This window comes from Rhinolophus ferrumequinum, chromosome 10, assembly GCF_004115265.2.
Source record: "Rhinolophus ferrumequinum isolate MPI-CBG mRhiFer1 chromosome 10, mRhiFer1_v1.p, whole genome shotgun sequence".
NCBI classification, from domain to species: Eukaryota; Metazoa; Chordata; class Mammalia; order Chiroptera; family Rhinolophidae; genus Rhinolophus; species Rhinolophus ferrumequinum.
Genome location: NC_046293.1, coordinates 46113061 through 46139505, shown reverse-complemented (window position 1 = coordinate 46139505; position 26445 = coordinate 46113061). Strand labels below are relative to the sequence as shown.

The following is a 26445-nucleotide window of genomic DNA, read 5'->3' as shown; positions in this document are numbered from 1 at the left end:
TCACAGCTTGGTTGTGGTCAAGCTCTGTTGTTATATGTGACCTGGCATTCTGACAAGGCCTGGGAGGTTGCCAAGTCCTTCCCTGTCCCCTGGGGGAAGCCTAGCGAGAGCTCCAAGTCTGGAGTCAGAACTGAGCTGCAACTTGCTTCACTATTAACTAGAGGGAGCCGCTCAGGCAAATGACTTAACATCTCTGCATCTCAGGTTCTCAGCCCTGTACCTCCTTTGTAGAGCTACTGTTAGGAATAAATGTCTGGAAAGTGTTCTACGAAATTTTACAAATAATATAAAGTCTTCTTTACACAGATAAGAAAAATGAGACCTGGAGAGGTTAAGACAAGGTTGTCTGAGTGTACAGTTTACACAACCAGCTTCCCAAAACACTTGTCCATTGAAATATAACCATAAATCAACAAATTAGTAAATTTGTTCCTCAAAGTATAGTAGGTACTAGAGGTATAAAGATGAATATAGTGCAGTTTTGGAAATTGTTTCTTTGAGGAAGATTATGCATACTGCGTAAGTATTTAAGTGATTGAAAACAAAGTAGAATAGTTTTGTTATGTGATAAGTTTTATAGATATTAACTATAATTAATTCAGAAGAGAGAGTTATTAATTGGGATGGAGTATCTGGTATGACATTTCACATAACCTGTCATAGTTTCTATAAGGCTTGAATAGGTATTGCAAAATAAAATGTATATTTGGATAGATGCTTCACATCAGACAATCTTGAAAAATACTGATTGCGTGTATTTTCTATCTAATGCATGATACTATATCAAGTTCTGTGTAAAAGAAACAAGAAAATATGTCTTGACACTATTTTGCTATTTTTACATAGTTTGATATTTGTTGGCTAATTGTTCAAATCATTTTGTCTTCTTTGTAGTGCTCTGTGACCTGTGGCTCTGGACTTCAGCAAAGGGATGTGTACTGCAGACTGAGAGGTGTTGGTCGGGTGGCTGAAGAAATGTGTGATCGGTCCACACAACCTTATTTTCAGAGGCAATGCTGGCGTCAGGACTGCACACAGTACCAGTGGGTGGCAGGAGAGTGGCCAGATGTGAGTATTGACAAGTCACCTTTCCAAGACACGGCACAAAGGCATGTGTTTATTCATTTCGTCGTTGCACTTTTAGTGTTCGACATCATGTAAGAAAAAGGAGACACATCGGCAAGTGAGGTGCATTGATGCTCAAAACATTCAAGTGAATGGAAGTTTTTGTGATCCTTCAACCAGGCCTCTGTCAATCAAGAAGTGCAGGAATCCTTCCTGCAAGTATATTGTGGTAACAGCAGACTCATCTCAGGTAAGGCAAATAAAGGAAGTTAAGAAGTTTTGCTCCTGGAAAACACATGTGAATCTAAAATTTGATGCAGTTGAAACTAGGTCTAAATTTGAATGTGGGGACAGATAATGGTATGCATATCAGTCGAAGGGGAAACCACTGACAGTTGGATGTTGCAAATACTCGTAGAGTAATAACAACATGGATGTTAGACCTAGTGCAGTTCCAAGGGCCAACTAGTGACAACTGTGAAACCCACTCCTAGGAACGATTTGGCAAACTGGCCCTGCAGAATGGCCTGCTTTTTAAAAACAGCTTTATAGACATGTAATTGACAAATCATAAACTGCACATACTTGAAGCGTACAGTTTGATAAATTTTGATGTATGGATACACCCATAAAGCTGTTACCATATTCAAAACACAGGGGATCTCCATCACTCTTCAAAGTTTTCTCGTGCTGCTTTATAATTCCTCCTTTCCCCTTCCCTCACCTCCACCCTCAGGGAACATAATCTGTTTTTAGTGTATGTCATTATGTTCGTTTGCATTTTCTTGAGTGTTATATGAATGGAATCATACGGCATGTACTATTTTTTGTCTGATGTTTCATAAGTATTTTGAGATAATGTATTGCTTTTATCATTGAATATTTCACTGTATGGATATCTTTAAGTCCACTAATCTTCTGTCATGTCAGATTTGCCAATATTCCCCATCCAATTTCCCATCTCAGACAGTGTAATTTTCATCATTAGAAATTTGATTTCAGCTTTTTTATACCTTCCATGTCTCTGCTTAACTTTTTGAACAAACTACAGTTATTAATAACTTTTTAATGTGCTTCTCTGCTAATTCTAACATCTCTTTATGTGCATTTACAACTTAGGGAATTTTAGTATATTCATAAGTTTTTGCAACCATCACCAGGATCTAATGCTAGAAAATTTTATCACCCCAAAAAGAAACTCTGTACCCATTAGTAGTCCCTCCTCATTTTCTCCTTCCCCAAACTCCAGGCAACTTATCTATTTTCCGCCTGTATGGATTTGTCCATTATGGACATTTCATATAAATGGAATCATACAATATGTGGTCTTTGTATCTGGCTTCCTTTACTAGCATACACTGCAAATAGACAATCAAGCCTGAATGTGGATCCTTTCCATCTATGGTACAACTCTGGGAAAGTTACCTAATGTCTCTGAACCTTTATTTACTCATATGTAAATGAGGCTAATAAATAGGATTGTTGTGGGGGGTAATATGGAATAGTTTGTGTCTATATATTTATGTGTGTGTGTACATATGTATGTGTGTGTGTATAAATATATATAAAAATACCTGGTGAATATTAGGTCCTGGTTAAGTTTAAGGACATCTTCTCTCCCTTCTAATTATTTTCCAGTGTGCAGGTAACTGTGGATTTAGTTACCGACGAAGGATTACATACTGCATTGGGATCCAGTCTACTGAGAAATATAAGCTCCATCAGCTTTGGCCTATAGACTATCAAGAATGCCCTGTGCTGCCTTCCCCACAGCTTCACAAATGCAATTTTGGGAGCTGTTTGCATGTGGCCACTTGGAAAGTTGGAAAATGGAGCAAGGTCAGTATACAATTACGAATTCAAAACCTTCCGAATGAGACTTTCTAGGGGAGGGATGCCTAGTAATTTGCATATCTAACTAAATCTCAGAGTTGTTTCAACCCCCTATTGTCTAAAAACTACTTTATCAGTTATTTGCATAAATATCTCTTTTTCTCTGCTTGCTGTAACCATCTTACAAGGAGGAAATATAACTAATATTTATTTCAGGTCTTCTGAGAGCCTCTCATGGTGGCTTGCATTTTGAGTGGATGCTCAAAAAAGTATTTATTGGGGAAGAAGTAAATAAATCTAATATACGAGTAATAAAAGTTATTTGCACTATATGCCACTTCCACTTTAATTGATAGAAAGCATATAAATATTGCTTTGCAAGCATCATGTAACAGTGAGAAAAACCCAGTAGTCTTAATAACCAACATTAATTAATGTTTATTAAGCATTTATAATACACTGTTGATATAAGTATACAAAATAAACGACAAGAAGCCAGTAACTGAGACATCATAGATTCAGGCTAATGCCTAAGGTTGACTCCCACCTGTGATTGCCTAGCCTCCAGGGTATTTCTCCAGCTGCAGTAACTCTAGCTACTATTGAGCATCAGTTTGTTCCCAAAGGACCTAGTCTGAGAGGCGGAGATAGGGATTCAATGGCTTTATTCATTAAAGGCTTTAACTTCATATTTTACTCTGTTCACAGTGCTCCGGAACATGTGGAACTGGTATAATGGAGAGAAGTGTGGCATGCATGGCGGAAAATGGTCGATCCAGTGACTTATGTTTAAAGCATTTAAAGCCAGATGCTCAAAAGAAATGCTATGTCAATGACTGTAAGTAATAGACTTCAGAACTCTACCTCGTACCTACGTGTTCCTAAGAAGTTTTAATGAAAATATGAAAGTAAATATTGGTGGTAGTCATATGTTCTACAAAAGGAAGTGTCTGTTTTTTCAGTGCATAATGTTTCTATGACTGAGTTAAATTCATGTGGTGCTTGTAATGTGTTCATTGTTGACAAGTTCAATTTACTTGTCCTTGAAGGTAAAACATTTACCAGTTGCAAAGAAATCCAAAGGCAAAACAACATTACCAAGGATGGTGACTATTACCTTAACATTAAGGGAAGAATAATAAAGGTATTATGAAAACAGTTCCTATTTGATTTTTAACACTGACCGTTAACTTTGGGAAAAGCTTTACTAGATGTTTGCATTTCCCCTTTAGATTTATTGTGCAGGTATGCACTTGGAGAATCCCAAGGAATATATATCATTGGTCAAAGGTGAAGAAGACAATTTTTCTGAAGTGTATGGTTTTAGGTAAGAGATGTCTTTTGGCTTCTCAGTGCATTTTTATGGTCCTTCAAGAAAATTCTAGCATTCAGAGTGATACTTGAGTTGTTTGCAAGTGGGACAAGTAATTTAGAAGCAGGTAGACATACTAGGACCTAAGTTAGATGTTGTCCATTTTTGTGCAGTAATAAAGACTTGAGTATTAACATGTATTGCTGAGGAGACTGACTAAGAAGGATACTGTGTTGCATAGTGGGGACAACAGACAAGCGGGGAATTTAAGACCTATGTGAATTTTCATAGAAATCATATTAATGCCAGTAACAAAAGCTAGGAAAACTAGAGATGAATTACTTTTCCACAAACTGGTCTTGAATTTGCCATTGCTAATTTCATTCGAGGTTTGACAATTAGGTTCACGAACTAATCCTAGAAAAAGTGCTACATACCTCATTGTTGAATATCACTACAGTCACCTTCAAAGTACTCCCCTTGGGAAGCTATGCACCAATGGCAGTGCCTAGTCCACCCTTCCAACAATTTTGGAACTCTTTTTCTGGAATGGCCTTCAGAGCTGTTGTTGTATTACCCTTGATGTCCTGAATGTCATCAAAATGTCTTCCTTTCAATATTTCCTTTATCTTCGGGTAAAGAAAGAAGTCATTGGAGGCCAGATCAGGTGAGTGGGGAGGGTGTTCCAATACAGTTATTTGTTTACTGGCTAAATACTCCCTCACAGACAGTGTAGTGTGAGCTGGTGCATTGACGTGATGCAAGAGCCATGAATTGTTGGCAAAAAGTTCAGGTCATCTAACTTTTTCAGGCAGCCTTTTCAGCACTTCCAAATAGTAAACTTGGTTAATTGTTTGTCCAGTTGGTACAAATTCATAATGGATAATGCCTCTGATATCAAAAAAGGTTAGCAACATCATTGCCACAAGTTCTCGAACTTAATTGTCAGACCTCGTATGTAACCCTTTAGTAATTTTTACTTCTTTCTCATTTAACTTGTGGACACTGTCATACTGAAGAGTGTATCTTTTACCTCCCCACTTCCAAAGTTTACCATTTATCTACATTATTGGCTAATAGCTGTATCTAATACTAAAAAAATTCTAATGTTGTTCCAGACTACAAAATCCATATGAATGTCCTTTTAATGGAAGTAGGAGGCAAGACTGTGAATGTAAAAATGACTACCTGGCTGCTGGACACACTGTTTTCAGCAAAATAAGAATTGATCTCACTTCTATGCAAATTAAAAGTAAGTGCTGAATCACTATTTACAAAATTAAAAGACTCGATCTGCTAATGGAACTCTAACAATATGTTGGTTTATATAATAGCCAGGGTATAGCGAAAGGCCTAGCATTGTACAATAGTTACTTAAATTGTTTTTTAAGTTATTACATACTTCCTCTGCAATGACATGGACCATGGGGACCCTTAATAAAAAATGTAGTGGTAATGATAGTGATAAGATTTTACCATAATGTCTCTACTGATCTTTTTAACAACTAGTTGTTGCAAGTGATAAAATTAAGGTGCAGTTACAGAAGTTAAGTGTCTTGTCCCAATTCATACAGTTAGTAACTGGCATTGCAGAGAGATAAAGCCCCATCCACAGATCCAAGACTATGCACCTGCTGCTTATATATGAAGCAATTTATAATGCAGTCAAGTCATAATGTACTTATAAAACCTAATCTATAATCAGCAGCCTGCCATCCTAGAAGTTACATATCTACGCAAAAAAGGGATTAGGTGCCCTTACAAAAAAAGGAAAAAATACATCAGAAATCAAAGCTCTCTGCCACATAAGAAATCAAAGAAAATAGCACACTTTTTAGCTGGGAGTTTTTGAATTGCCTAAATGAATTTATATATATATATATATACACACACACACACACACACACACATACACACACACATACACACACACATACATATGTATACATTATATATATATATACATATATAGAGAATCATACATATACATAGATACATATATATAGTATAGAAGCACTCATGTGTTGCTTTATCATAATTTATTTACCTTTAAATAATGCTTTTTTTCTGCAATTTTGCTCCTGACCTCACTTTAGTTATTCACTATGATATAAAATATAATAAAAATTTTTTAAACTTCTGGTTTAGTTACAGATGTGCCTGTAATTTTTAGGGCAATTGATGAGGTGCACATTATTGAATTAAAGAAAAATTATTTGTTGAGGGTCTGATCTATGTTATGTACTATGATTATGTAGCATTTTTGCTTAAAATGTTGAATTAATTATATAAATATATTTAGGAATATAATATGAATAATGTATGTTTGACAATGAAGATTGGAAAACATAAAATGCTTCAATGCTAAACAGTTTTACTTTTTTATTTTCTAGCTACAGACCTTCTTTTTGCTCAGACAATATTTGGAAAAGCAGTTCCATTTGCGACAGCTGGAGATTGCTATAGTGCTGCCAGATGCCCCCAGGTATTTCATAATTTGTTTCATTATTTTCCCCAAACTATGAAAATAACATTGATACTGTTTCTCTTCATTCATGTCCTTAACCAGAATATTGCAAGAAATATAATAGAAAATGCAGACTTCCTATATGAATTTTATCTCAAACTTTGGGCGGAAACACATTTTTGCCAATTTTGGGTTTGTTTAAACGGTGTCATAGCAAGAATTTTCATATGGTCAGATCCTATTTCTCCTTCAATGATGCTTTGTAATTTCTAACTTTCCACGTAGTCTATGGAAATGACTGGATATACGAGTATGTTATAAGGAATAGATCACAAGCATGTGATTTTCTATACTACCGCCAACATCAGTTATATTAATGAGCTGGGTCTGTAACACCCCCAGAATAACTTTCTATTTGTGAAATAGTACATTTCCATGTCTTTATTCTTTTTTCAATCCTTTATTTCCAGCGTTCTCTTCACATACCCTTTTATGTCACCTGTGATTTCCAGAATTGAGCGTGCTTCCTAGAATAAATGTAGTATCTCATTTTTAAAAAGGAATTTTCTAAGTGAACAGCATTTTTATAAGATGGAGAGATGTAAGCTAGATGAATATAGCATTCTTAGGTAGATTCTTATCTAATTGAAAAACCATGCACAAGAGGTAGTAATTATATTATTGATATCATTTTGAATAAAATTAGCTAAATGTGTTGGCATAGCCCTCTGTTCTTGGAATTTCCCATTTACAATTTTTATCATATGACACATAAGGTATGCTTATATTAGAAAGAAAGGGAATTTTCTGTATTAGAAAATCAGACTTAAAGGAGATGAAAAGACACTAGAACTATGGGCTGAAAAACATAAGGAAAATTAATTGGAATAAACAATAAATTTTAGGTACAGAAATAACAAATAAAACCTGGCAATGTCTATGAAAGAGACTTAGGCGTTTTATTCAAGCACCATGTGTTCATTAGGAGTCACGTAGAGCATGAGATGATTTCTAAGCAGCCTAATACAATCATCAGGTACCAAGACACAATATTAGAGACTAAAACATTTATTTATCTTGACACTGGAATATTTATTTTAAAATTTCTGTTGGGAAAAATGAATTTTTAATTTATTTAGAGGTAGGAGGTGACAACCAGGGGCAAAAGGACTATTGAAATCATGTTACAGAAAGAAAATGAAGAAGGCGGCTCGGAAGGGATAGATAACTATCTTTAAATAATTAAGAGCTCCATGAAAGAGGAGTGAGGTCAGTGTGTGTAACTCTAGGAGGCATTAATAGGGCAGCAGATTCTCTTTCAAGAGAAAAAAGGCTTTTGACAGAGAGTGTTATCCAATAAAGAGACCTCCCCGCCTGGTAAATCTCCAATTTTTGCCTGTATTTTTATAAATTGATATTGTATCTTACAACTTTGCTGAACTCATTTATTAGTTGTAATAGTTTTTTATTGGATTCCCAAGGATTTTCTATATACGTGGTGATGTTATCAAATGAAAATAGTTTTACTTCTTCCTTTGCAATCTAGATACATTTTATTTCTTTGTCTTGCCTCATTGCCCTAGCTAAAACTTCCAGTACAGTGTTGAATAGAAGTGGTGAGAGTGGATACCCTTGTTTGCTTCTGATTTTAGGGGGAAAGCATTTAGTCCATCATCATTTAGTCTGTTAGCTGAGTGTTTTGTAGATGCCTTTGATCATGTAGTGGAAGTGCCCTTGTATTCCTAATTTAAGTAGTTTTATCATGAAAGAGTGTTGGATTTTGTCAAATGCTTCTTCTGCATCTCTTGAGATGTTCCTGTGGTTCTTGTCCATTCCTATAGTGATATACTATATCACTGATTGATTTTTGTATTTTGAAACAACCTTGAATTCCTGGGGAAAATCTCACATGGTCATGGTATACAATCCTTTTTATATGTTGCTAGATTTGATATCCTTTGTTGAGAATTTTTCATCTGTATTGATAAGAGATATTTGCCTACCATTTTCTTTTCTTGTGATGTTCTTGTCTGGTTTTGGTATCAGGAAAATACTGGTCTCACAGAATTAATTGGAAAGTGTTTCTTCCTCTCCTATTTTTTGGAAGAGTTTGTGAAGAATTAATTCTTTGTTTACTGTTTGGTAGATTCATCAGCAAAGCCATTTGAACATGGGTTTTTCTTTGTGAAAGTTATTTTAATTAGCAATTCAATTTCTTTACTTATTGTACATCTACTCAGAAAGGCTACTTCAGAACGTTCTAGTTCTTCTTGGGTCCATTTTGGTAGTTTGTCTTTTTGGGAATTTGTCCATTTCATAAAAGCTATCTAATTGGTTGACATACAATTGTTCAGATCATTTCCTTTATAATTCTTAATATTCTTATAAGATTCACAGTCATGTTCTCTCTTTCATTCCTGATTTTAATAATTTGAGGCTCCTTTTTTCTTTTTTGGTTTATAAATTTTTTTTCATAAAAATAACTTTTAATTTGAATTTCTATATTATTTCTCTATTCTTTATTTCATCAATTTCCACTCTATTATTTATCATTTCTTTCCTTCTGCTTGCTTTAGATTTAATTTGCTCTTCTTTTTCCAGTGTCTTTAGGTAAAAAATTAGGTTATTGATAATGAGGTCATTTTCATACTTAACATAGGCATTTACAGCTACGTATTTCCCTTTAAGCACTTCTTTTGCTGCTTCCCTGAAGTTTTGATATGCTGTGTGTTAATTTTCATTCACCTTATGGTGTCTTCTTTGATCCACGGTTGTTTAAGAGTGTGGTGTTCAAATCACATATTTGTGAATTTCCAAATTTTCCTTGTTATTGATTTTTACTTACATTCCACAGTGGTTGGAACACACTTTGTATTGTCTAATCCTTTTAAATCAACTGAGGTTTGTTTTATGGCATACCATATCGCTATCCTGGAAAATGTTCAATATGTGCTTGGAAAGAATGTATATTGTGTTGTTGGGTGAAGTCTGTTTGCCTAGTTGATTTAAAATATTGTTTAACTCTTCTTTTTTCTGTTGATCTTCCTAGTTCTATACACTGAAACTTTGCAACTACTATTTTTGAATTGTCTGTTTCTCACTTCAATCTTATTACTTCATTTACTTTGGGGTTTTGTTGCACATGATTACATGTTTCCAATTGTCATAAGTTCTTGATACATTTTCCCTTTTATCATTATAAAATGTTCTTTAGCTGCAGTTTTTCTATGTTTTAAAATTCAAAATGTATCAGATATTATAAAGACCTCTCAGCTTGTTTACAGTACATGGTATATATGTTTTCATCCCGTTTACTTTTAATATATTGATATCTTTGAGTATAATCTATTTATATCTTTGTCTCCTATAGGAAGAACTTTGTTGGATCTTTGCTGTTTGGTTGCATTGTTTAATGTCATTATTAATATGTCTGGATTTGCATTGACCATTTTGCCTTTTTATATATATATATATATATATATATATATATATATATATATATATATATATATATATATATATATATATCTTACGTTGTTTTTGTTTCTCTGTTCCTTCCTTACTGCTTTCTTTTTGATTCAGTGAATGTTTTCTAGTGTAACATTTTAATTTCCTTCATAATGTTTTCTTTTTATATTTTTTGAACCGCTTCCTTAATGGTCACTCGAGGGCTTACAATATACATCTTAACTTACCAGAATCTACTTCCGATTTATACTAAATTTCAGTGAAATATAGAAACATTAGTCTCATATGTGCTCTATTTCCTATTCCCTTTTTTGTGTTACATTTGTTAAACCTATGCTATCCCTATATATAATAAGCTCACAATACATTTTATAATATTACTTTATATACAGGTTTGTCTTTTAGAGAATGTGAGAGAAGGAATGAGAGAAATTATATATCCATAGTTTTTCATGAACCTTTTTATTTAACATTTCTGTTTCTCTTCATTTCTTCCTGTATATTTGATATTGGCTGGTGTCATTTTCTTACTCCAAAACAGCTTTGTTTCTACCTGCCTCATTTGTGCCATTTGTGATCAAATGTACTACATTTCTATATATTACAGGTTAACAATGTATTTATATTGATTTATATAATTCCTTTTTAAATCAGTTAACAGAAGAAAAGAAATATGTAATTATACTGTCTTTTATAATTACCTTTACCAGTACTCTTTCATTGTTTTGCGTTGATTTGTATTAATGCCTGGTGTCACTTGATTACAGCCTATAAAACTTCCTTTAGTCTGTTTTGTAAGACAGTCTATTAGTAACAGATGCTCTCAATTTTGTTTATCTGGGAATGTCTTTGTTTTTCCTTCATTCTTGAAAGGTTGATTTTCGTGTTATAACATTCTTGATTTACAGTTTTTATTTTCAGCACTTTAAATATGTCATCCCACTGTCCTCTGGCTTTTAATAAACAATAGAAGTCAGTTATTTATCTTGGGGTTCTATGTATGTAATAATGATTCTCTTGTTGCTGCAGATTTTCTTTCTTTCAAAATCTTGACTATGGCATACTTGGATGTGGATCTCTTTGTGTCTACTCAAGTGGGAGTCTATTGAGCTTCTTGGATGTGTAGATTAATGCATTCACAATTTGAAAAGTTTTCAGCCATTATTTCCTCAAATAGATTCTTTCCTTCTCTCTCTCCCCTCTCCTTTTGGTACTCCCATTATGCATATGTTGGTGCACTTAATGATGTCTCTTTGCTTCTCTGAGTCTCTCTTCATTTTCCTTCATGCTTTTTTCTCTTGTTTAGATAGTATCATCTCTATTGATATCTTTTCAAGTTTGCTGATTCTTTCTTCTGCCAACTCCAATCTACTGTTTGAGCCCTCTAGTGAAGTTTTTTGTTTTTGTTTTTGTTTTGGTTATAGTACTTTTTAACTCCAGAATTATCCTTTGGCTCTTTTTGTAAATATAATTTCTATCTCTTTTTTAAATATTGTTTTTTATTTTTCAATTACAGTTGACATACTATATTAGTTTCAGGTGTACAACATAGTGATTAAACTTATGAAGTGATCACCAGATAAATCTAGTACCCATCTGACACCATACATAGTTATTACAATATTATTGACTATATTCTTTATGCTGTACTTTACATCCTCATGACTATTTTGTAACTACCAATTTGTACTTCTTAATCCCTCCTCCTTTTTCACCCTATGTCTTTTTTTAATTTTTTTAATTAATTTTTTAAATTTATTGGGGTGACAATTGTTAGTAAAATTACATAGATTTCACTTATTTGCGGAATCTAAAGAAAAGAATAAATGAATGAACTAATCACCCTATGTCTTTTGATTGGAGCTTTTAATTCTTCTGTATTTAAAGTAATTGTTGATAGATATGTAGTTATTGTCATTTTATTATTTATATTTTTTATCTTTCTCCCCCCTCTTCTTCCTAAAGTAGCCCCTTTAACATTTCTTGTAATACTGGTTTGGTGGTGATGTACTCCTTTAGCTTTTTTTTTGTCTGGGAAGTGCTTTATCTGTCTTTCAATTCCAGATAGCTTTTCTAGGTAGAGTAATCTTGGTTGTAGGTCCTCATTTTTCATCACTTGGAATATTTCCTGCCAATCCCTTCTGGCCTGAAAAGTTTCTGTTGTGAAATCAGCTAACAGTCTTATTATGGGAGCTCCCTTGTAGGCAACTGCTTTTCTTTTGCACTTTTAAGATTCTCTCTTTGTATTTAACATTTGGCATTTTAATTATGATGTGTCTTGGTGTGGGCATCTTTGAGTTCATCTTGTTTGGGACTCAGCACTTCCTGTGCTTGTATATCTATTTCCCTTACCATGTTAGGGAAGTTTCCCAGCATTATTTCTTCAAATAGGTTTACAATTGCTTGCTTTCTCTTCCTCATTCTGGTACCCCTATGATTTTTCTCTTTCTGGTACTCCTATGATGAGAATGTCAGTATATTTGATGTCCCAAAGTCCCCTTAAACTATCCTCATTTTTTAAATTATTTTTTCTGGTCTGATTGTTTGTTTTCTGCTATCTTCTAAATCGCTCATTTGATCCTCTGCTTCATCTAATCTGCTAATTTCCTCTAATGTATTCTTTATTTCTGTTATTGTATTCTTCATTTCTGACTGGTTCTTTTTTAAGTTCTTTATCTCCATTTTTAGTTTCCTGACTCTTAAAGTTCTCACTGAGATCATCGAGCATCCTTATAACCAGTGTTTTGAACTCTATATCTGGTTATTTGTCTCTCTCTCTTTTTTTTTATTTTTTATTTTCTAGAGCTTTGTTCTGTTTGTTTATTTGGGACATTTTTCTTTGTCTCCCCATTTTGGCTGCCTCCCTGTGTTTGTTTCTATGTACTAGTTAGAACTACTATGCTTGTGGTCTTAGTAGAGTGGCCCTATTTAGTTGGTGTCCTGTGGGGCCCAGTAGCATAGTCTTCCTGGACACGTGAGCCAGGTTCTCCAGGTGTGTCTCTTGTGTGGGTTGTTTGTGCCCTTCTGTTGTAGTTGAGCCTTGGTTGCTGTTTACATGTCAATAGGAGGTATTGACCCTCGGGCTGATTGGTTGTGAAGACTGGCCTTAACTACAATGTGGGAGCTGTTGCACAAGGACTGACTTACAAAGCAGGATTTGCTTTAGCAGGGCTCTGGTGCCTGCCTAGTCTGCACTTTGGGTGTGCTCTGGCTTGATTGAAGCTGTCATCTGGTTTGCTCTGTCTTGACTGAGGCTCCTATCAAGGGTGCTTCCCCTCAGGCCTCCTGGGAGGGGTTCTGCCTCAGTCCATATTCAGCCGCAGCCTGTCTCCTGCCCAGAGCCACCTGGAATGTGCCACAAAGCAATCCACAGATGTTTCCCACCTGTTCTGGGCTTGGAGGTGCCCAGGGGAAGCCAAGCCTCGAACCAAGGCCTGTTACAATAGATGCCTGTCTTGGCACTGCTTAGAAAGAAGTACAGGGCATGCCAAGGCTAGATGCTGCATGTTTGGGTTTTGTCAACCTTTGAGAGATTTTAGGAAAGTCTGCCGCATGAAATAAGATAGGCTGTTTGTATGGAAAAGCCACTGGTAACAGCTTTGGTGGGTCTGCAACTTGGATGGAGCAGGATTTCAGGGAATCACCAGGGCAGAGCAAACTGTGTTAGCCAGGTTGATGGAGACTCAGATATAGTACCAGCCTAAGTCTGCAAGCTGGGTGGTGGGTAGGCGAGGGTTGAACAAAGGAACAATGGCTTCTGCCAGCACTTCTGTCTGGGAGAAAGCTGTCCCTCCAGCACTCACCCTGCAGCCAGACAATTGAGTTCCTCTGTGTAAGTCCCTGGTGCCTTTCAAGCTGCTGCCTTAGTTAGCACTGGAGCTCAGAGTGAGTGAGTCCATCACTGAGTAAGTCTGTGTGCTGGCCCTTTAAGAGGAATACCTGGGACTCCAGCAGCCCTCATCTCACTCAGCCACAATCTCCACTGGTTTTCACAGCCAAAAGTTGTGGGAACATCTCTTTCCAGCCCTGGAACCCTGGGCTGGGAAAACTGGGTGGTGCTGTGACTCCTCACTCCTCAGTGGGACCTCTGCAGCCAAGATATTCCTCCTAATTTTTAACTGCCACATTGCAGGTATGGAACCTGCCCGTTCTGCATCTCTGCCCCTTCTACCAGTCTCGCGGTGGCTTCTTCTGTATCTCCTAGGACTTCTGTTCAGCTAGACTTCAGGCAGTTCTCAATAATGTTTGTTGTATAGTTTAGTTATAATTTTGATGTGGTCATTAAAGGATGCAGGAAAACTTAGCTCTAACAGGGATCTGGGGGATATAAAGTCCTGTGTTCTTAGCTGCATTCATAAGAGTATTACTATCTTCCTGGTGGGAGGAGAGGACAGGTCATGGTTCAAATGTCACAGATGCTGACTGTTCTTATCTAGAGTTCATAGATTTTCTTGCTTAAATATTTCTCCATTTGTTATATAATTTTAGGACAATTTCAGAGACTTTCAATGGTGGCTGTATCTTATAATTTTTACCAATTATGGTTGTTTTGCTGAAGAGAGAGTCCACAGGTTTCCTCAAACTGCCATTCCAGAAATGCCTCTCTCGGCTATATTTTTAAAGGTAGATAACTTTGCAGAGGAATCTCATTCAATCTTTGAGGCTGGTTAGTTCTATTCATGTCAATTTTTGTCCTTCCCTGCTTTAGTCATATTGATCTACCAGATGATTGATCCACCTCCCAGATGGTGACTCTCTGACCTACATATTCTATCCAGTTCTCTTCCCAGGACTGTCCTTCCCCTTGTGTACTCCGCCTTCTGAATTTTTATACTGTCTTTTCAAACACCTGTTCTAAAATTTTAGCATCTAAACAATCTTTTCCCTAACATATGGATTTTTTTTTAAATAACAGTTTCTTCTTAAATGGAGATTATTCATTCTCCGATGACCAACCCATGTCAAGACTGGGTCACCTTTGTCCACATCCTATCCTCCTTCTAATTTATGCCTTTTTGTCATTTACTTGATGTGATTAGAGAGAAGTAAATTGAGAATGCCACCTAGAGATGTGAAGAGTGTGCTAAATGTCTCATAGATGCCATTACTTTGGAAAGGTCACTAAATTCTGGGAATCTGGTCCTTTTCATTACTTGTTGAATGAGATCTGGTTGACGAGACATGAACAAAATTCACAGGAGACTGTTATGCCAGTAAATCATATACCTATCAAGTGGAATCAAAACTCCTTTTATCTCATTAGTGAACATTTTTTTATAGGAAATATCTTAACAGAAAGCTAACTACTATAAACACAATATTTCTCAATTAACATGGAATCTGAATAAGAGGTGTTAGCACAATCAAGTTTTTAAATAAGTCAAGCTATTTCCATTAATTTCTAATTCCTTTCATCCAACTTCTTTCATTTTCCTCCTACAAGATCCTGAGAAAGTTATACAGTTGTAAACTGCCTAATCCCAATTTATAGTTGTAGAAACAGACAGTCCATGTTAACAACCTGTACGAGATATCTGAGAAAATCGAAGGCAGGACCAGCATAGAACAAAAATGCTGCTCTCTGACCTTCAAGGTAAGATGCCTCTCTCAGATCGTTCTCTAGGCATTTACGGATCACCACGTTCTATTTCTGAAATTAGATGTTATCAGGCATAGGTATGTGCTGCCAAAAGGAATTATGCTTATCTTTATTCAGTCTGTATTCAACTGTCTGAGGTTACTGTTACCAAAAATACACACTGCCTGTATTCTTGGAGATGTCTTGTCAAATATATAAACCAGAGTCTGTGTTAAGTTACATAACATTTGCATGAATACTCTCCAGATGTTTGATGTCACAGAAAGAACTTGTTCTGTTGTTTGGGATTCATCAAAACCACATCCTCTGTGTTTGCATATGAGAGGGCACCCCAGGATATTAATGCTAAAAGAGAGAATGGACACATATGGCACTCTTTAGGGAAAATAAACTTTGCCACATTGCAATACAAGACAGCATTAAGGAGTGTGATGTGACTTTAGAGTACATATATCAAAAGTGAAGTAAAGTGTTTGGTACTTTTTACAGAGCCACAAAAATTAAAAACAAAAACCCAACTATCTCTTCAGCTGTTTTGTAATTAATATTGATTACATAAGAGCAAGAGAATAACCACATTTAGCCAATGTCAGTGGAGCATGGAGAACATTCATTTTGAGTATTCAGAGCTAGTTATTAAGTATTTTGTATGTGTATTGTTTATTATCAGTATACAGAGTTTGTATACACACATATATATAAATATAGATATAGATAATATATATATATATATATATATATATATATAGATAGATAGATAGATATCCATGAGATCTACCCTTTTGATTAAGATCATCTCTTTCCTTATTTTTGCCCACTTTCTGTCTTGCTACTAAAAGTGATACATTAAAACTTCCTATAATTAGGGTGCTTCTATGTCTCCTTGTATCTCTTGTAGTTTTGCTTCATAAAAGTTGCTGTATTATTTGATGCATAATATTCATGTATTATGTCTTCATTGTAGGTTATGGTTTTTAGCACTTTATCATATTTTCCTAATTTGAGATTTGAATTCTTTGTTCTTTATCTGGATTGCTACCTCTGCTCTCTTTTTTTATGGCCACTTGCCTGGGATATTTTTTTGTGCATCCTTTTAATTTTAGTCTTTATCAATCACTTTGTTTTAAGTGTGTCTAACATATAGCGTGTGGTTGGGTTTTGTTTGCAAGCCAACTATTAGGTTGGTACAAAAGTAATGGTGGTTTGAAAGGTTAAAAATAATTGAAAAAAACTGCAATTACTTTTGCACCAATCTAACAGAAAATATTTTTCTCAAAAAAGAAAGAGGCCAGAGTAAACAAACTGTGCTATTTGACCCAAATTTTATAACACCACAGAGATTTATGTTAGAAATTATGTGAAGTGACCTGTATAAATTTGTAGAAAAAAAATTAAAATTCAGAAAGACTGGCAGCAAACTAGAAAAGGCAAAAACTTTGACATCTACTGTTTAATAGCCTCTCATAAAATGCTCATTTTCAAAATACTGTTTACTAGATTTATTTTTGTTTCCTTCTATATATATTGCTGAATATTAAAAATTATTTATTAATAATATTCCTCAGGGTATCTGATTACTAAAAAGTAACTAGTTAGCAATGCTATAACATAAGCTTATAACCAAGATGCTGTCAGAGAAAGAATTTTGGTTTTACACTGTAATATATTACCAGAATAAGTAGACACTGTTGACATTGTTTTGTTTGGTTTTTGTAAATTCAGATGAACATTAAGTGTTTCGGTTTCTGGTGTATGCCTATAGCAACATTAAAAGCTGTTCTTTTTTGGAAAAAAATTTTTTTTTCTCTAAATAGATGTCATGCCTAGTCACCTTCATTTTTTTTTTTAAATAACATCTGGCAAAATTGCCATTTCTGTTATACAGTTTTAACACATGTACAGATTCATGTTATCATCACCATAATCAGAATGTAGAAGTGTTCCCTCACACTCAGTGCATGGAGTCAATTCCTCCCTCCCACCTAGCTCTTGGTAAACACTGTTCTGTTCTCTGTTGCTGTAGTTTTGCCTTTTCTGGAATGTCATTACAAATAGAATCATACAATATGTAACCTTTTGGGATTAGCTTCCTTCACTCAACACAATGCCTTTGAGATCCATGTTTGTTGTTGCTTTTTATTGCTGAGAATTATTTCATCATATGGATGTTATAAAGATGTCCTACATTGTCCATTCATCTTTTGGAAGAAAATGGGTTGTTTACAGTTTTTGGAGATTATGAATAGAGCTAATATGCACGTTTGTGTAATTTTTTTGTGTGTGAGTACATTTTCATTTATCTAGGATAAATATCTATGAGTGGACTGTAGGGTCATATGGTATGTGTATGTTTAACTTTATAAGAAACTGCAAAACTTTTATAGAGTGGCTGTGCTGTTTTGTATTCTTACCAGCAAAGATTAAAGTTGTAATTGTTTTGCTTCATTGCCAGCTTATAGTATTGCCAAGTTTTTTGTTTATCTGTTTCCCCATCTTCTGTGGTACTTCATTATAGTTTTAATTTGTATTTTCCTAATGGCTAATGATGTTTAGCATCTTTCATGTGTTTATTTACCATCTGTATATTGTCCTTGGTGAAGTGTATGTTCATGTCTTTGCCCATTTTTAAAACTGGGTTGTTTGTTTCCTTACTGTTTAGTTTTAAGAAGTTTTTATAATTCTGGATTCAAGTCTTTAGTTGGATATGACATTTGAAAATAGTTTCTCCTGATCTGAACCGTATCTTTTATTACTCTTAAGTGTATTTCACAGAACAAAAGTTTAAAATTTTAATGACATCAAATTATTATTTTTTTCTTTATGGGTTGTGTGTTTAGTGTCATAGTTAAGAACTCTGTGACTAACTCAAAGTTACAAAAATTTTCTCCTGTTTTCTTCAAAAACTTTTTTTTTCAGATTCATCCTCAAGACTTTGACAGTATTATGTTTTACATCTAGACCTATGATTGATTTTGAATTAATTTTATATAAAATCTGAGGGTTTTTGCATATAGACATCCAATTGTCCTAATAACATTCATTAAAAGAATATTTTCTCCAATTAATTGCTTTTCTACCTTTGTCAAAATCAACTGGATATATATATGATACACACACACATATATATGAGGTATGGAGCACTTTTTCTAGGATGAGTTCATGAATTTAATATAGTATATGAGGTGAGACAATTAACTTCATGAACTCATCCTAGAAAAAGTGTTCCATAACTCATTGCTGAATATCACTAGTCACCCTCGAAGTACTCCCCTTGGGAAGGTATACACTGACGCCAGCACCTAGTCTATCCTTCAAAGCAATTTTGGAACTCTTTTTCTAGAAGGCCATCAAAGCTGTCGTATTATCCTTGATGTCCTGAATGTCATCAAAATGCCTTCCTTTCAATATTTCCTTTATCTTCAGGTAAAGAAAGAAGTCATTGGTGGGCCAGATCAGGTGAGTAGGGAGGGTGTTCCAATACAGTTATTTACTGGCTAAAATCTCCCTCACAGACAGTGCTGTGGAACCTGGTGCATTACCATGAGGCTATGGATTGTTGGCAAAAAGTTCAGATCGTCTAACTTTTTCATGCAGCCTTTTCAGCACTTCCAAATAGTAAACTTGGTCAACTATTTGTCCAGTTGGTACAAATTCATAATGACTAATCCCTCTTTTATCAAAAAAAAAAAAAAGATTAGTAACATCATTGCAACAAGTTCGTGAACCTGTCAGACCTAAGTGTGTGTGTGTATATATGCCATATATACACACATAATACCATTGTAGTTTTTATTTGTATTTCCCTGATGACTAGTGATGTAGAGCATCTTTTCATATATCTGTTGGCCATCTGTATGTCTTCTTTGGAGATATGTCTATTCAGATCCTCTGTCCATTTTTTAATTGGATTTTTTTTTTAGTGTTAAGTTGTATGAGTTCCTTAGATATTAATATTTTGGATATTAGATCCTTTTCAGATGTACGTATCACTGGCAAATATCTTCTCCTATTCAGTCTTTTGTTTTGTTGGTTTCCTTCCCTGTACAAAAACTTTTTAGTTTGATGTAGTCTCCCTTTTTTATTTTTTCCCTTGCCCAAAGAGACATTTCCAAAAAGATATTACTAACGTTGATGCTGAGTTTACTTCCTATGTTTTCTTCTAGGAGTTTTATGATTTGGGGTCTTGCATTTAAGTCTTTAATCCATTTTGAGTTTATTCTGGCATATGGTGTAAGAAAGTGATCCAGTGTCATTCTTTTGCATGTTATCTGTCCAGTTTTTGCAACACCATTTATTGAAGAGACTATCTTTATCCCACTGTATATTCTTGCCTCCTTTGTCATAGATTGACCGTATAGGAGAGGGTTTATTTGTGGTGCTCTAGTCTGTTCCATTGAGCTATGTGTCTGCTGTTATGCCAGTTCCATGCTGTTTTGATTATAATAGCCTTGTGATATAGTTTGACATCAGGTATGCTGTGATAACCTCCAACTTTGTTGTCCTTTCTCAAGATTGCTTTGGTTATTTGGGGTCTTTGGTTGTTCCACATAAATTTTCGTATTTTTTGTTCTAATTCTCTAAACAATGCCATTGATATTTTGATAGGGATTGCACTGAATCTATAGATTGCTTTGGGTAGTATGGACATTTTAACAATGTTAAGAATTTTGCTTCCTATGGTGGCGTCTTGTAAAATATGTCAAGAGAGTAGAAGAGGAGGTAAACTTCATACTATTTTTAAAAAACACATTTTTTTTAACAGCTCCTATGTTGAACTAAATTTTCAAGTTAAGAAAAGTATAACATTTTAATCTTAAATGAAGCATTGGAATGGAAATAGTCAATACATTTATTCAGTCATTTACTACTTTTTAAGTTCTATGGGAATGTACTCTTCTTATAGCACCTATAATCTCTATATTGCATTAATTTGTGCACATATGATATTTCACTTATTTATCATAAGTACACTTTTATCATAAAGTGTACAACATAAGGTGATTTGATTATGCATATATTGTAAATTACCCCAATAGGTTTAGTTAACATATGTTACCTCACGTAGATACATTTCTTTTTCCTGTGGTGAGAACTTTTAAGATCTACACTCTTAGCAGTACACAATACAGTATTGTTAAATATAATCACCATAGCGAACATTACATCCCCAGAATTTATCTTATGACTAGAAGTTTCATTGTTTGACCACCCTTACCCATTTCCCCCACCTGCTTCTGGCAACCACCTATCTGTTCTTATGAGATATACAGTGAGTTTCTCAAGTACTTGACACCGTACCTGTCATTCAATTTTGAACTACCTGTCATTCAATTTTGAACAAATGAGTGAAATGCATTTTTACCTTTATGAATATCATCCCAAATTTTAGATGAATTGTTTTACCATTTCTTCAAGATTGTATTATATTGCTTTTTAAAAGGACTAAGTACATAAGTAAACTTCATGAAAATTAGTCTGGGAAAATGGAAATACAGACATTTCTAGACCTAATTGACTATGTTAATGACCACCTAAGTTTCAGCAGTCAGTCAAGGTTCATTCCTTTCACTGCATATATATATATGAGAATTGGTTCTTCTCATTCAAGTATTTACCAATATAAAATACTAATGTAATCTTAATACTAATGTCACTCCTTATCATGGAGTATGATGAATTTAAATATGTATTTACGTATTTACTTTTATAATGCTGGACTTAGTTCATTGAAAAACACAATGAGTACCTAATCCTCTTCTGGGACCTGGGAATATAGCAATGAAGCAAACATGCAGGTCATGTTCTAAATTTCATACGAACTTTTCATTAGAAATGATATTTATAATATGAAATTTTCTTTGGAATTTTACAAATTATTTTTGTTGTGGGGAAAATTCTCCATATATTATCATTGTATTAAAATGTATTTGAATCTCTATTTTGGTTTTAAATCAGAAATATAAGATTGCTAACAAATCAAAATAAACTAAATTGATATGCAATTGTTTTTAGCACTTGTAATAATTCATATTATAAATATATTTGAAAGTCATTTAACCTTTGCTATTATGATAATATTTTCACTCACATAATATAGTCCCCAGTGTTTTATATCATCTGGCTCCAGACTCATGAGTCTTAGGCTGTGGGATATTGTAATGTGATTTAAGAATGCCTTAATATCTCTCTGAATCTATATATATTGAACATTGGCAGTAAGCTTAATTAGCATGAAGTATTTCTACTTTTCAGTATATAATTCTGTATTGCATGATCATGTAAATATGACAAATTTCACCCATTTTAGTCGTGTATTTTCTCAAGATAGTTCACTGTTAACAGATATTTTGACTTAAACATGGTTCTGTGTCTTGAAAAGAATTAGATCATAAAGCCACTAGGGGGCTCACTCACCATGTCTATAAATCATGTGGCATCACAATTCCACATACCCTTCTAGGTACTTGAAAAAGACATGATGCTAGAATAATACCATATTGAGTTGTTTTGTGTGGTGGGTTAAGAAGTAATATTCTAAACACAAAAGGGAAGGGCACAGTAATGGAAAATTGTAGAAAATTCATTAGACAGGTATAACTTATCTGGAAAGTTAGCAACGAGAGGTCAAAAATTGAAACTGGAGAAACATTCAAGTCTGGTATTAGTCCATGGAAATGTCTCTTCCGGCAGGACCAGCCTATGGCTACAGGCACAGTAGCTCGAGCTGTCAAGCCTCGGAGTCCTAGGGTTGGACAGAATTACTTTTGCACAAATAACATTGTGTGGTATCAATTCAGTTGTCTCTTTCTTGTACAAGCAGACTTATTTATAATCAATTTGAACATGTTTTACCTGGTTAATTTTCTTTACAGTAAGGTTGTATCAATATTCTTTCATTTTATCAAGGAAGACCCTCAAAAAGCAACTTGAGTCCTTTCTTATATAATTCACATTCAGATGTTTCCAGCCAAGACCATTCTTAAATATTTTATAAATTCCATCTATTTTTATTTTGTTTTGTTTACAATCCAGGGCCAGTTCAGCATTAATTTGGCAGGAACTGGGATGAAGATATCCAGCACTGCGAAGTGGCTAGCTCAGGGGAGTTATGCCTCTGTCATCATACATAGATCACAAGTAAGTCCTGCTGCACCACAAAGCCCGTTTGAAATACTTCTGTGCTCTGGACTAGCATCAAAGGTCCTCTCCCTTAAATTTAGAGTTATGTGAAGTTAGTGACTAATGAGTTATTGCCTATAATGGGATATAACATTAATTGATGGATTTGGGTTCATCTTATTTACCCAAGCATATGTATAAGAATACATATTCTTATACAGGCTACAGCTATCTGAACATGAAATATCAAATGCCAGGGCATTGAGATCTTATCTAGTTTCAAATTTGGGGCTAATGTCTGGAAATGCAGATACTGCAGATAGAGGTTGTGCTTTTAGCTGTACTTTAATTATTAAAGGTTTACAGGTTTTACTATTTCAAACTGAGGGGTAAATTTTCGATTTATATACGTTACCGCTTTGATTTTATGATTGGGATGGTGGTAGAACCACTTGTCATTTAGCAAAATATACTTTACAATAGTTGCTTTAAGAATTAGGACAATTTTTTATGGTTGTACACATATTTTCTCCTATCTTCAGCTCGATAACAATGTTATTTGGCTTTTCCCTCTAGCACATGTACTCTCTAAAGTAGAATCCATTTCATTTTGCTGGTGGTGATGGTATACTATCACTTTATGAGATGGCTCGTCTTACTTAGTTACAGTGTCTTAGATAGCATGACTCTCCCTATAGTAAATCAGGGTCTACAGTATAAGTCTTCTTACCTGTATTGCACATAAATCAGTGCCATTAACAGCTCCTGCCCACTCTGATATTTTATGATTTTTCTGACTAAAGTGACTTCTATTACACTATATGAGTATTACATGAATATTATATTATTTGTGAGTGAGATTCAATTTTCTGATTAGATTTTAAAGCATTCTATTTCTGAAGACTGAAAATGTTTTAAGTAATAAAACACATAAGTGAGTAATAGGCTTTTACAACAAATAGCTATTTTTAAAAACTGGCATCTTTAGGTCTAATCCCTTTTGGTAGAAGAATGGGAATAAATTAATTACTTAAAGTATATCCTGAATGCAATATTCTCAAGCTTTTTGATCTTTTGGTTAAATGTAAAAACTAAACTCTGGCTGAGGTCACCAGTAGATATGAAAGTCTAGTACAATCATTCCTTTTGCTTCTATTTAAGTTCTGTTCTAAAGATGAATTATTTGAGTATTTAATTGAGAATTTCTACCTCAATCAAAAATGTTGCACATGAAAGTCTTTCCTGAAATCTGAAGCCTAGTGTGAAATTGAGACTTGTGAAATCCAAATATACTTATAGAAATACAAACATATTTTCATTTGCTAGTAAATTTAATCAAGGTTAGCGTTTTTACTTAATCTGTTTTGGAAAGGAATGTATATAAATTGGAATTTTTACTGCCATTCTCCTATTTACTCAGATTCTCAAGAGTTAAAAAACTTCTCAAAGAAAAAGCAACTTCCAAAGCCACTGATCTCAAAACATTCATCCCCCAAAGTTTCCTACTCTACCCTCCCTCCTTAAATTAAAAGAAAAGCCATACATACGTACACACACACACCTTACCTTTCTAGAAACTACAGGAGTTCAAACTATTTTTGCTTCATCCTATCAAAATGTTTGCATAGTCTTTTGACTTCTGGACCTAAAGATGGAAGGCCATCTAGAAGGAAAATCTATCTTGTCCTGACCACCACCTCTGCCTACCCATTCCTCTGCTTTTCTGAAAAAAAAAAAAAAAAAAAATCTTCCTTTTTAGTTCTTTTCTTTTCTAATTGTAATTACTGCTCTCAGTCCAATTTTTTGCCCCTTCTATACTTCAGGCTATGTTTCTAATAGTGTGGTTTATAACCATCAAGTAGCTAATATGAATTTCAGGTTATCTAATTCCTGTGACCACCAATTTCATCCAATTCTGAAATGGTCTGATCTTTGACCTCAAATGTAATTGTTACAGGAAACCTCAGCTAATGATTTCAGCCACATGAATCAAAGCATTTGTTTTTTCTGACTTGTGCATGCAGATACAGCTCATAGCAGATTCTCCTATATTTCTGTCTCTTCCTATTTTCAGGATGGAACCAAACTCTATGGCAGATGTGGAGGGTTCTGTGGAAAGTGTGTTCCCCACCTGACTACTGGTCTTCCAATTCAAGTAATATGAACATTCAGAAGTGGGAAGTATGTCCCAAAGAGGAAATATTCTCCAGAACCTGCAAATAACCGGTGCTCATTTCTTTATTCTTCCTTTCCTGCGATTTCACTGTCTAAAATGTCTCTGCCTTTTTTTAGGGTGCTCATTGGGGAGTAAAACTCCTGCTTTTCTCAAGGTCCTCAAAAAAAAAAACTTAGATACATGAGTGTGATCAGGATCTTTTTAAAAAGGACTTAATTTATGGTAGAGTATACATAGGGATGTTTGAATGAATAATACCAAGATAATGTTGCTGTTCATAGCTTGGACTGGACCACAATTATACATATAAACACACATGTATAGCTCTACTTAGTATACTACTGTACAATGAAATGTTTCATTCTACTTGTTAAAATAGAGCAAGTAAAAACTAAGAAAATGAACCTATTTAAAACTATCATAAGCATTATTTAGTCAGGTGAATAGTAAAATAATAGTTACATCAAAAAAGTACATAGCCATTATACTTTCTACTGATACAGCCTGGATACCTTGTCTTATGTTTTCTTTAATTGTGGATTATGGTGCTTCAAATAAAAAAATACTAAAATTGTGGTGTAATTTTGTGTTAAAAATATGTGCTTGGGTTAAATACTAAGTAAGAAGTTTTGTGGGTATAATACAGAAGAAGATATGATATAGTAAAATTTGACTTAAAACACCTACCTCTAATTTAATTGTACTTAGAAAAGCACTATGTTTTTCTAATGTTTATAGTCTATGTCTTTATAACTTTTACATATGTATGTCTACTCTTAAAATTCTATTTCCTCAAAGTTATGTACAGTATTTTATCAAAGAGAAGTGAGAATTTTTAATTTCAAAGATTTGATAAACATAAAATTATGTTTACATATGCAAATTTGTTATTAGCAATGTTCAAGCTATTTTATAGCCAAGGTTTCTCAAAGACAGAACATAAAAATAGTAAAATTAACTATTCATGGACAAATTCTCAGGAATTTAGTTTTTTTCAGGTAAATAATTGTGTATTATATAATAATATGGTTTTAATCAAATATTTTTCTATGGAAACCTACTCTGTAAATCAAAAGAAACTGAATCTACAAATATTTACCAGTAAATAATAGTGTATTAATTTTACCCACAAAGTTTTTTTTTCCCAAACATTTATTAGGGGTATACTGTACTATATAAGGTATTAAAGCGATTTTGTGCCAATGTGGTTAAACACTTAGGAGGATCTCTGTATCAGAAATAAAGTATTTTGCACTATGTGCCTTAAATCAGTTACAAACATTGATATGAAATGTATAACATTTTCTAGAAATGTTTTCATTCATAATTTAAACATATAAACATTTAAATAATAAACATATTTGTGTGATATATTAACACCTTGTTTTCATTTTCCTTACTTTAAA

General features: G+C 34.1%; 1 protein-coding gene across 2 annotated transcripts in view; it reads left to right on the top strand.

Annotated features, from left to right (window-relative positions):
- Positions 1-25785, top strand: part of ADAMTS20 (ADAM metallopeptidase with thrombospondin type 1 motif 20) — a 151303-nt gene extending 125518 nt beyond the window's left edge. The window contains exons 29-38 of one of the 2 annotated variants that reach the window (XM_033116193.1): positions 895-1068; positions 1145-1315; positions 2704-2904; positions 3607-3736; positions 3948-4042; positions 4131-4225; positions 5329-5462; positions 6604-6695; positions 22777-22881; positions 24938-25785. In XM_033116193.1, coding sequence (XP_032972084.1) covers positions 895-1068; positions 1145-1315; positions 2704-2904; positions 3607-3736; positions 3948-4042; positions 4131-4225; positions 5329-5462; positions 6604-6695; positions 22777-22881; positions 24938-25027 — 1287 coding nt within the window. In that variant the 3' untranslated portion in view covers positions 25028-25785. The remainder of the gene's footprint in view (positions 1-894; positions 1069-1144; positions 1316-2703; positions 2905-3606; positions 3737-3947; positions 4043-4130; positions 4226-5328; positions 5463-6603; positions 6696-22776; positions 22882-24937) is intronic. The other variant, XM_033116192.1, reaches the window with a different exon arrangement.
- Positions 25786-26445: the final 660 nt, after the last annotated feature.